The 12,471-nt window shown below is 40.4% G+C and overlaps 1 protein-coding gene across 1 annotated transcript in view; it reads left to right on the forward strand.

The window, feature by feature from the left end:
- Window positions 1-10,612, forward strand: part of stpg2 (sperm-tail PG-rich repeat containing 2) — a 40,255-nt gene extending 29,643 nt beyond the window's left edge. The window contains exons 11-13 of the mRNA XM_088993794.1: window positions 2,667-2,829; window positions 6,001-6,116; window positions 9,765-10,612. Of these exons, the coding sequence (XP_088849920.1) occupies window positions 2,667-2,829; window positions 6,001-6,116; window positions 9,765-9,926 (441 nt within the window). The 3' untranslated portion in view covers window positions 9,927-10,612. The remainder of the gene's footprint in view (window positions 1-2,666; window positions 2,830-6,000; window positions 6,117-9,764) is intronic.
- Window positions 10,613-12,471: the final 1,859 nt, after the last annotated feature.

A 12,471-nucleotide genomic window follows, 5' to 3' on the forward strand; every position in this document is an offset into this window, starting at 1 on the left:
CCCTTCCTCACTTTTACTGCTTTTAGAGAACATTTCACGTTTTATTCCTTCTTTGTCAGTGAGGTTTATGCAAGAGATTCCTACACAGTGTAGATAGGAAGAGTACATAACCGTAAACATTCCTGACGTTATACAATTATTACTGGAAGCATTTATACAAAAGTCAGTACAGCATGACTAAAGTGGTGCGTTTTTATAAAATCAATGGGATGCAAAGTGATATATGTTTTATCTCTTGCACGTTTCACTTCAAGGCGTGAATACAATCTCATTATGCCTTCATGACACTCACCATACCTCAGCTACTCAATGCTTATAATTTAGCAGATGCTTATTAGCTTCATGATGACACACCAGCTGTGCTTGTGCATGACATTAGCAGGCTATTCCAAAGAAGTTGCGGGAGGGGGAGGGGGGGGGGTATTCACTATTGGCTAAAACGAAATGTCGTTTTGTTTTGATTATAAGACAGCCCACAAATCCATGAAGATTAATGGTGAGATGGGTGTTTTAAGTAGAAGAAAAAGTTCTTGTCATTTTAATGGCTGACTATAATATGCTTTTCTCGAATAATCAGTGCAGTGCATCAATATTCTACATTTAATTTCTTGGACGGATTGGAATGGCCTTGACATTAAAGGGGAGGTCAAATCCATGTTTACATTCATGTCTTTTGCATCCTCGCTCTTGCTGTTTGTTTATTTGTTTGTTTATCTACCTATCTACCTACATACCTATCTACCTATCCACCTATCCATCTATCTAGATGCTAGCTTGATAGCTGTCTATGTATCTCGATACCTAGCTAGCATCTAGCTAGATAGCTATCGATTTATCTATCTAGCTATTTGGGTGTGTCTGTGGTGGGTGTGCGTGTGTAACTGGGCATATATGGACATTCTGAATATCCCCCATGGCAATGTTGTTTTTAGGAAAAACAAACGTCATGAATCGTATTAGTCAAAACTTTACATAAAGTCTTAAATCTGCCATCTTCAAGAATGCAATGCAGTTTCCAGACAACAAAAAAGCTAGTTCTTATAGTAAATCAGTTAAAATGATGTATGGTTCTGTACAAATATGTTTTGTTAGTTGAACACAAAACACATTTCTTTTCTTTCTGTGTGCGTGCGCCATTGTGCTGTGAACGTTTCTGTCTGGTACTTCTCTCCTCATCCTTTCATCATGTCCATAAATCCATAAGGGGAATCACAGTCCTGGTTAGAGATGATTAAAGATGGAAGACCAAGTGAGAAAGGAGGGCCGAATGACAGCTCAGCTATGTTATGTCGGGATGGATAGTGTGGCTATATTCGGCCCTCGCTATCAATTATTCACACAACAAGAGTGATTCTTCTTCACTTGGAGCTAGCAGGGTTCTCGTAGGTGACACTCATTCACCTGTCGTGTTTTTTGTCATTTCAAATTATTCAAACAGTGCAAAGTCGAATATAAGCTGATTGTGTGAAGACATCACGCATCATATTTTTAGAAACGCGCCATCCGTCCCTCGGTGGAGGAGAAGCGTGATGACGGGTCCACAAATTAGCCTTTGTTTGTCTCTGGTAGCAAGCAATGTGTCGCCATATGTCGACTAACAGTCCAACAAGTCTGGCTTTGTGCTCCAGTAAACAGATGGCCTCTGATGGAGAGCCCAAAATGAAAAAATGGAGACAAAAATACTTCACACACCTTTATTTTAACTTTCTAATTTAATGGTGTTCTTTTCTCAACGACATAAATATGAAATACAGGGAATCGTTTGCTCAAAATAAGTTGTTCTAGCTCAAAAATGTCTTGTTTCATTGTGGAATGCTTGTTGTAAAGGTGAAGCCCAAAATCGAATATGTTGCAGATAGATATTTTTTTCTGTCAGTTTTTAATAAATGATTTCTTGTTTTTTTTCATTTTGCATGATAGTATTATCATTGAAAACACATATTTTTGTTTATTGGAGTGTATTTACAGAGTCACAAAACATAACTACAGATATTGAAATTATATGTAGATTTTAATAATAATAATCGTACATTTAATTTCTAAGCGCCTTTCAAAATTTTCAAGGACACTTTATAGTCACGGGATTTTTTTGATTTTACTTTTCATTTTTGGCCTGACAAAAAACAACTTTTTGTTGTGTATAACGCCTGCCAAGAAATGTTTCTTTATTTTCAATTCAATTCACATTTTTAATTGTTTATTTTCAGCAATAATGCTCCATTCAACATTTTTAACACCTCAAATGTCTTTAGCTATTTCATTTTAATGGTCCCAAAAATATTTTTCCGTCTGCATTTTTTCGTAATCCATCAAAAAAGGGATTTTGTTCTATTCAATTCTAAACGCCTTGTTTTTTTTCAGTTTATTGCAAACTTTACCCCTTTTTATGGACAGTATTTAATTTCCAAAATCACCAAACATATATAATTCCACATATATTTTAATTTGAATTCCTGAAATGTGTTCCTGTGTGTATTGTATATTCAGTCTGTCATTCTTATTCCAGTATCAATTGTTGGCACTTAACCCAAAATCAGCAAACTTTGTTGTAACCATTTTTTTTTACAAATTCACTTCAGAGTGTGTGCTCCTGTTCTGCTGAGGACTTGCTACAATCCATAAAACATATAGGAGGAAATAATGACACAGGTGTTTCTTGTCCTCAGGATTCACCTCCACCCAATGCGTACAACATAAACAGATCATCAAAGAGCACAAGTGGTCACTTTGAAGCTCGGAGTAAAGATGCCAGAATACGACAAAGCTGCTTCCTGTCAGCGGCACCGCGACAAACTGCTTCCTTTTTAGGCCGTGTGCCCACTGGACCAGGTATCCATCCGTCCATCTGTCCATGCATCCATCTGTCCATCCATCCATCCATCCATCCCATATCATCCATCCATCATCCATTCATCCAATTCATCCATCCCATATTATCCATCCATCCCATTCATCCATCCCATATTATCCATCCATCCCATTCATCCATCCCATATTGTCCATCCATCCCATATACATCCATCCATTCCATAGCCATCTATCCCACATCCATCCATCTATCCATTCATCTATTAATCCAATCCATCCATCCCATATCCATTCATCCATTCATCAATCATCCCATATCCATCCATTCATCAATCCATCCCATATCCATCTATCCATCCATCCTATATTATCCATCCATCCATCCCATATCCATCCATCCATTCCATTCTTTGCTGCTGTGAAATGTAAATTTCTCCACTGCGAGACTAATAAAGGCAAATCCAATCCATCCATCCATCCATCCATCCATCCATCCATCCATCCATCCATCCATCCATCCATCCATCCATCCATCCATCCATTCATTCATCAATCATCCCATATCCATCCATCCATCCATCCATTCATTCATCAATCATCCATCCATCCATCCATCCATTCATTCATCAATCATCCCATATCCATCCATCCATCCATTCATTCATCAATCATCCCATATCCATCCATCCATCCATCCATCATCCATCATCCATCCATCAATCATCCCATATCCATCCATCCATCCATCCATCCATCCATCCATCATCCATCATCCATCCATCCATCCATCCATCCATCCATCCATCCGTCCAAACCTTTCCAACCATTCATCCATCCATCCATCCCCTATACATCCCATATACATCCATTCCGACCCATTCCATCCATCCATCCCAATGTGTTTTTTTTTCCATGGACCACGATTCTGACAAAGAAGAATCGCCGACTGAACAACCTATGCGGAACACACACTTATCAGCATATCAGTGACATTTAATTCAGCCATTTTGCAAATTTCCATGCTGCCTATGCAGTCAAAGCTTTGTCCGAGCAGCATGTAACCAAATCCGATTTGATTCCCCACCCCTTGTTTTGCTAACCTTTTCGTCACCACACTCTAATGCATCGCGGCGCTGGCTGAACATTGAAACCATGAGGCCAGAAAATGCTCATGATGTCTTCATGGATCGCTGGCTGAAAATCTCTCATCTATCCAGAAGCAGTCATAAGAACGGGAGTACAGAGGGAGTACCACCCTTCGCTCTCCCAATTAGCTCGCCATCTCGACGGGCGTCTGAGCTAATATTGACTTCAATTACAGTCTCAATGAAGAAAATGTTGTTTCAAAATGAATAGATTCCTGACTTAGTTGGATAATTTATGACTTGGCCCGTTTCACCATGGGACTCAACCCATGAGGCGCCTCCAACCGTTTAACCAAATTCCAATTTGCATATAAATAGATTTGCACTGTTTGCTGTGCTGTTCACCTCCCCCTCTCTTCCTCCCCACACACACACACTTTGAAATGTGCTTCGTCGCGCTCACATGCACAATTTTCTCCATTACCGGATTTGCATATATGAATAGGTCCATAGTGTATGGACCATTAGGGATCATTATAATCTTCATCATTCTGAAGGAAGCAAACCTTTGAAACATGGTGCGCAATAAGTCCCTGCAGGATACCATATGTTGGCACAATTACAATACTTGCTACGTATGGATTGTTTTTTTGTTGATCAGAACCTTTTAACATCAAAGAGCCCTACTTTGTTTGTGCTCAGCACCAGTCAGCAAAGTGCAGTCTAGCTTTGACTAGGGGGGGCAGCTTTCTTGAGACTTTTTAGTATACAGGCGCCGTCGGAATGTGGCCATTTGATTGATCTTGATCTTGATTTCCTCTCAACAGGATGAAATTTATTATTATTATTATTATTATTATTATTATTAAAATTGACGTCAATACAAAATGTTCATTTTAGATTAGATTAGATTACATTAGATGAGCCTTTATTTGTCTCACAGTGGAGAAATTTACATTTCACAGCAGCAAAAACAAAATACAGGAGCTGCTGTAAAGGCAGCCACTCTCGCGGCACCGACTTGAAGTAAAAAAAACAAAAAACAAAATAACAAATAATGTGTCACAACACAGAATACACAGACAGTCTTCAATCTTTAGCACTTCATGCACCGTTTGTTGAATGAAGCAGTTCTAGATGAAAGAGGAGAGGATTAAAGCGACATTTTCAGCAGTGGATCAGAGACGTCATGGTGGAATGTGCAGGTTTTGAAAGCAAAAATGAAGCGCTAGCATCATTGACAAAAAGAGATTGTCTCAAATCTCCTGTCCCACCCACGTAAATCCGCTTAAATTATGCATGTATAAAAGGGAAATTCTGCCCCCTGGTGGAAGGGAAAAACATTGCCATAGGTCTGACTAGCGCATTATCGGCACCCCTCCCCCCCCAGCAAGAATAGCCAAAACCTGAACAAATTCGGAAATGGCGCTCCACGTCATGCTTTTCAATGCCCGAATAAATTGAGGAATGGCAGTGAATGATTTAAAATTACTGATATTGTACTACACCATCCTCTTAAACATGTTTAACTCATTCACTGCCAGACAAGTGCTAAAATGTGTCCACTCCAGTACCATTATTGCTAGAACTCCAGGACCCACAGAATATTGACTTTTAGGACTACATGAACCTTCAATACAGTGTAAGAAACCTTAGACGCTCTTCTGTCATCAGAAAAAAAGAGTTAATTCCAGTTATATGGGTCTGGAGTTATTTTCTCTTGAAATGGGGGTGGCTGTACAAAATCAGAATCAGAAAATCAGAATCAGAAAACCTTTGTTCGTCCCACAATGGGGAAATTTGCAAAATACAAAATACATTACATTATGTACATATTGATTTATATAGCGCTTTAACAACAGCTGAAGCCGGAACAAAGCGCTAACATGGAAAAAAGGTAAATGCTGCCCTCTTGTGAAAGGGAAAAAACATTGACAGAGGTCTGGACAGCGCTTTATTGGCACCCGCAGCATGAAAAAAAACTAAACCCGAACAAATTCTGGAATGCCGCTCCACATCACACTTTTCAATCCCCGAATAAATTTGTGAATGACAGTGAATGAGTTAATATTATTCCCAAAATAAAATGCAGTTGTTGTTTGACCAGGTCCAGCCGAGTACAACCCAAATGTGAGATGCTCCCCTCCAATGTGTCTGATAGCCTCTCGAGAAGAACGCTTCAAAGTGAACACCGAAATCAATCCAGGACCTGCCCATTACCAGGTAAACTTCATACATTAGCGAAAAAAAATGCTGTTGTTTGTTCCCATTGTTACTTTGTAAAAACAATATCCCATTTCTCCCGATTATTGCTATGCGAGTATCCTGCTGTGATATCATGACACGGAACAGCTGGCTTTTCTTTCGCCTCGTGCCAAAGCCCACGTGTCAATAATTAGCTTCATGACTGCGGCTACGTTTCCACACCACGGGGCATTCATTCGTCACACGTTTGAGACGAGGTGGCGGCGATGTGTGCGGCGTGAGGGATGGATGTGCAAAGGTGGGAGGAAATAGGAGCAGAGCTCAACGAGGTTGTTAAAACCGCTGGCGAGCAGATGGCGGCGCAAGGGGAATTGTACCTATTTGAGCATTAGCATCAATGCGTGCTCATGTGCGCTCGTCTGTGAAAGTGGCTGTAATGTGCTATCGCTGCCTTCTTGAGCTGCATTAGCCTGCTGATGGAGCTCATTTGGGGACTCCGGTGCACCCTGTGAGTCGCCTACTTCTGGAGACTGGGCTTGATTACCTTTGCCCACGTACGACATCGCTCTTATTGGTTGAGCTTCATTTAACCGTGCGTGCGTGTGTGTATGTGTGTGTGCTATACTCCAAAATAAAACCGACTCGTGAATCAGTTGTGGAGCGCAAACAAATGCAATTTAAAGGACGGATGTAAATCTTGAAAGCCCGGCTTTCAGGTTCATTATCCGCAAACCTTCCTCTGTTGTTTTGATGCGCCGGTTCCACATGAGACTTTTCAGACCTTTAATGATTCCCATCGCCCTACACTTCAGCTGAAGTTACACTGCTCGTGTTTCAATTTTAGAGACGTGCAATTCTGCAGTACATTTAGTGGACCCTAATGGCACCTAATATCCAGGCGGGCGTGCAAAGGATATTCATTTCATCACTAACCTTACGCATCTTGTGAAATACAACCGCACTCTCCTCTGCCAGTGCTGAATCAAAGTAAAACATGTTTTTTTATCATGTTTGTTTGTTGTATGTATGTTGTATGTTAGGTTACTTTGTGACTAACCCTTAAACCCAAAAAGAAAAGATGAGGTGGTGTGTACAAAATAGAAATATTTTACCTGTTTGCTTTTTCCTTTTAAACCGAACCAAGTGAAGCAAGCCTCTGGTGTGACCAATTAATTGCTTGTTGATCTGCATCAATTGCTTTCAACGCAATAGCGTTTTATAATTTCACACCCCCATCCCACTTTTTTTCCGACATCCCCTTTCAGAATTGCGCTTTTTCACTTTTGTTACATCTCTGATTGGATTGGATTAGTGGAGAAATTTACATTTTACAGCAGTAAAGTGATGAAAGTAAGAGGAAAGGAAAGGAAGAAGTAGAAGAAAAAATACAGGAGCTGCTGTAAAAGCAGCCACTCTCACGACGCCATCTTCAAGTCAAAACAACAACAAAAACTAAATAATAAATAATGTGAGACAACACAGACAGTAATTCAATCTTAAGCACTTTCTACACCCTATTTGTTTTATGAAGCAGTTCTATATAAAAGAGGAGAGGATCAAAATGTCCTTTTCACCAGTGGATCAGGGGTGTTATGGTGAAATGTGCACGTCTGCGACAAGCTAAATGTTGAAAGCAAACACTGCACACGCTGTAGCATCCATTTACGAAAAGAAACTATTTCACATCTCCTGTCCGACGTAAATCCGATTCAAATCCAAGCTGCGACAGTTCGGCGCTCTGCACTGACGCTCCTTTCCTCTCATCGCGGGCTCCTCAAGCCTGATATAACCTCTGAAAGCAGAACATAGAGAAAATGACCCTTTTCTCTATCAGTTCCATTTACACAGACTTGCGACATGGGGGGGTGTTAATAAAAAAAGTCAACTTTTACCTTTTTTTACAAGAGTTACCTTGACTGAGAAATACTGCGCTTTCTTGTGCTGAGAAAGTGAATCCGTATTTCTGCAAAAAGCTCACACGTGAGGCAATTATGGTCGACCAGATCCAGGATACACCCTGGAGCGTAATCCTCTCTTCTTACCGGAGACGGCTTGATTCACAAGAGTCCAACACGCATGCTGATAATAGAATCGATGATTTCTAACCTTGTGTGTTTAATAGTAATATACAAAAGTAGTTGTCATATCTGCTCAGTGTATTATCAGAAGCGTGTACATCATTGTGTACATAATTAGCATTTATCTTACATAGCCGCTACTGTGTTAGCGATGTCTTGTGTGCTGTGGGAAAGACTCACGTAGCAATGTGTATTCCGACCCACTAACACCATTCCCCGCATAGATCCCCCTTTTCCCTTTCCCCTCTCTGACCCAGCCAAACATCCCATAATCTCCCTCATGATTGCCATGCCGATGCTGTCGTCATTTCCAAAGGGGCTCTTAAGTATCCACCTCCAGTGCAACCCCCTTGGAGGGTGACCCGCAGTTGAACCCGCAACCCTTTTCCCATCAGGATCAAGACGGAGATCTGAGCGATCTGGCCTCTTGTGCCTAAATCCCCGCGATGGTGTTTTGTGCATACTGATGAGGTGCAACATCACCAGGAGGTCATGGTGGGGAGAAGAAGGGCGGACGGCTTGGAGAGCTCACAGGAAGTGGTTTCTCAAGTACTTCCTGGATACAGGAAGTGGTTTGTCAAGTATTTCCTGGGTGATAGGAGGACAGGAATTATGGCTGTGTTTGAAATCACCACCTTTCTGTTATTAAATAAATCGGCCATTTTGTCGTGCTTGAGAAGATGCAATAGCTTTTTCTGAAGCTATGCTAATATAAAATGAGTCATGATGATGTCATGCAAAAATGAGTCCACGCATATAGTTGAACTTCACTCATTCACTACCATTCCGGAATTTTATTCGGAAATTGAAAATATGACATCCCGCCCCATTCCTGAATTTCCTCAGGTTTTGGTTTTTCTTGCGAGGGGGGTCCCGATAAAGCGCTGGTCACACCTCTGGAAATGTTTTTTCCATGTTAGCGCTTTGTTACATCCTCATATAAACCAATATGTATGTATTGCATTTCATTTTGGACAGGCACCCTCATTTCAATCTCAGATAACTCCAGACCCATATAATTTAGGAATTGTCAAACTATATTTTTGCAGCGGGCCACTGTTTTCTTCTCGGGGGCCGTTATGTGTTTGGGAAATCCATTAAAATGTTAAATCCCCTCCACATATTACATACAGAGCGCACAACAAATTAATGAATAACTTGTTTTCAAATCATAAGTAAAAAATACTGATTATTCTTTTGCTTTCATATGGCAATTTGTAATTTTGGTTTGGACTTTAGTAAACATCTTGAAATTTCACAAGTTTGATTTGCTTTCCCGGGCCGAATAAAATGATGTGGCGGACCAGATTTGGCCCCCGGGCCTTGACTTTGACACCTGTGGTCTAAGGTTTCTTACGCTGCAGTGAATCTCTCTGTAGTCCTATAACTCAATATTTTGTGGGTGCTGCAATTTGAGTGAAAATTACAAAAACCCTGGCACCGGAGTGGCATATTTTTTGCACATCATCTGGCAGTGAATGAGTTAATGATGACACAGGCAAAAACCATAATTGTAATTGAACTTGTCTTTCAAATGTCAAGAGAATAGTAACCACTGGCGTTTTCTCTGTTTTGCGTTTGTGTACAGTTGAGTCCAGGCATCGCGAACACAGTGCTGAAGGGAACCTTTAACGCGACTCTCAACAATCCTCTGATGCATCGACCCCTCCTCGCTTCCCATCTTCTACCGGAATATAAGACCAGCGATGCCATTTCCCACCGGACCTTTGCCGCCACCACTATATCTTAAGTTAGGTAGGGTAAACGCACCATTTCACATCTCACAGGGACTCCACATATGAAAAAATGGGGCGAAGCATTAGCTCAACGGTGTCAAACTCAATTTTTTGCCATGGGCCACATTGTAGTTACGGTTTTCTATCAGGGGCCGTTATGAATTTGGGGAAGCAATTAGGATGTTTAATCCCCTCCAAAAATGACATACAGAGCACACAAAGAATTCATAAATAACTAGTTTTCAAATTTCAAGGAAAAAAATAATGGCTGTTTTTGTGGTTTACATAGGACAATTTGAAATTTTGGTTCAGACTTTAGCAAGCAACATGGCACTGGAAATGCTTGTTTTGCTTTCGTGGGGCGAATAGAATGATGTGATGGGCCAGATTTGGCCCCCGGGCCTTGACTTTGACACCAGTGCCTTAGCTGAAAAGTGAAAACACTTCAATCCACTTCCTCCTTATGTTATGCGGTTAATATAAATAAAGTAAATATAAAAAAGTGACCAACAACAAAGCAATCATATTTCCATCGCTCTTTTACGATGGATCCATGATCCTTTTCAGTTGGCGTCTGCAAATTTGTACGCATCGCAGACCTCGCTGATGTGTATCATTAACCGACGCTAACATACCTGTCAAGTTAAAGTTTTTGTATGATAAACATGAACAGACATGCATTTTATCCCCCGAATGAATGCAGGAAACATTTTTGATAATTTCTTCAGAATCAGAATCATCTTTATTGCCAAGTATGTAGAACACACAAGGAATTTGTTTCCGGTAGAACACGCTGCACTAGTATCATCCTCAAAAAAAACTGCTAAGTGGCACTATACAGTTCCATTTTGGCTACTGTTGAAATTCTTTCATCCACAACATGTCAATTTACAGCATTTATCTTGAAGGAAGAAAAAAAATGTTTTATTGAAATAAAATACTTAAATGTTAAACATCTCATCTGAAAGCTGCAAGGTGGCTTTCTAACATATTGCTTTTATAGGCTTGTAACACCTCCTGAGGGAGCATGTTTTATTTAATGATAAGTAGCTCAGAAGACAATTCGATGGTGGGTGGGTGTAGGTTGGTGGAGATGGGGGTGTTTAGAACGCCTAAAGGTCCAGCAGACCGGGCATAAATCACAGGGTTGTTCATTATGTAGATTTCTGCTGACCAAAGTTGCATCGATGACTCATAACTCCAAAGGTTGACCAATGTGGTATTTTCACACTGATGAAATCAGCCTTTTTAATATTGATGCTTCAAGCATTACACAATTCTGATTGTCCCATGGGGAATAATGACTGTTGACATCAAATTGGTATTGAAATAGTGCTAAAGATGAGTTGAATTTGTTGGCATGTGCACTCAGTTAAAATGGTAACCCGTTGAGCAAAAAATGTTTCTAATTCTGTCACTCATCTGACTATTCTCAGCTGCCTGACTTTCCATCACATTTGAATGGCAACTACAGTACATATATTGTTTTGTTTTCAGTTCTGTCATATTCCTTCTTTCAACATTTTTTGCTTCCTTGGAAAGACAAACAAATGTGAATGGTATGTACAGCAAGGCCTTCTCCGCTGACCTCAAAATATCTGAATCACAGACTAATGTGGTTGAGTGAACGCTGCCGCCTCTGGCTGCCGCTGCTCTCCCACGGAAACTTATCCTGTGACTCTAAAGTGACCTTGATAGTTTTGAATGAATGAATGAATATGATTCAAATAGTTCTGAAGAGCAAAGCATAAATGTTTGCATCGATTAAAGAAGTAATTATGTGTCATTTTGAGGCATCTGGATGAAATGTAACTTCCCAGAAAATGCACAAGATGGCGCCCAAGCTCCGTTTGAAATGGGCTGATTAGTCTGCTGGGAATTTGCGTCAACTAGTATCAAATAGTAGTCCTGGTGCAACACACAACGATTCACCATCGAGTTATTTATGTGTTTTCCTTTTAATTTTGCCATCAACACGGATCAACACGAAGTTTTCAGACCAAATAAACTCCCCAAAATGCATTGTGTGTCGTTTTCTCGGTCAGGGCCATTCCTTCCGTGACGTCACGTTAGGAATCGTCATCAACTCAAAAACAAGACTTTCTGAATATTCAGCGCGAGTCTTAAAACGTAAAATATAGATATATGCGTTGTGTTGGAATCTTTGTAAAATATGCTCAGTAGAAGTAGTTTTAAGTGATTTTTACAAATTATGGACACAACTTGTCCGGTGGCGTCGGTTGTCCTTTAAAAGTTAAATACAATTGAACAGTGATTCTGTCATGTACCACTAGGAGTCTGCCTTCAACTCTTGGTACTCTTAGCTTTGAAAACCGCTGCAAAGACATAAATAAATAAATGCAAGCGCATGTATAAGCAGAGGCAAGATGAGTAAAGTCGACTAGTATTTACAACTCCCTCGACAGTTATCTTTACCTTTTTTCTATCCCTGCGAGCTGTTTTACCATCACTGATCTAATTAAATGAAATAAATTAGGCGGTCACAGCCCCACCTGATTCCCGGACGATATCCCGCACACCCTCCGCAACCAATTGTAT

The sequence above is a fragment of the Hippocampus bargibanti genome, linkage group LG04, assembly GCF_051943395.1.
Source record: "Hippocampus bargibanti isolate YZ-2025 linkage group LG04, ASM5194339v1, whole genome shotgun sequence".
Classification (NCBI taxonomy): Eukaryota; Metazoa; Chordata; class Actinopteri; order Syngnathiformes; family Syngnathidae; genus Hippocampus; species Hippocampus bargibanti.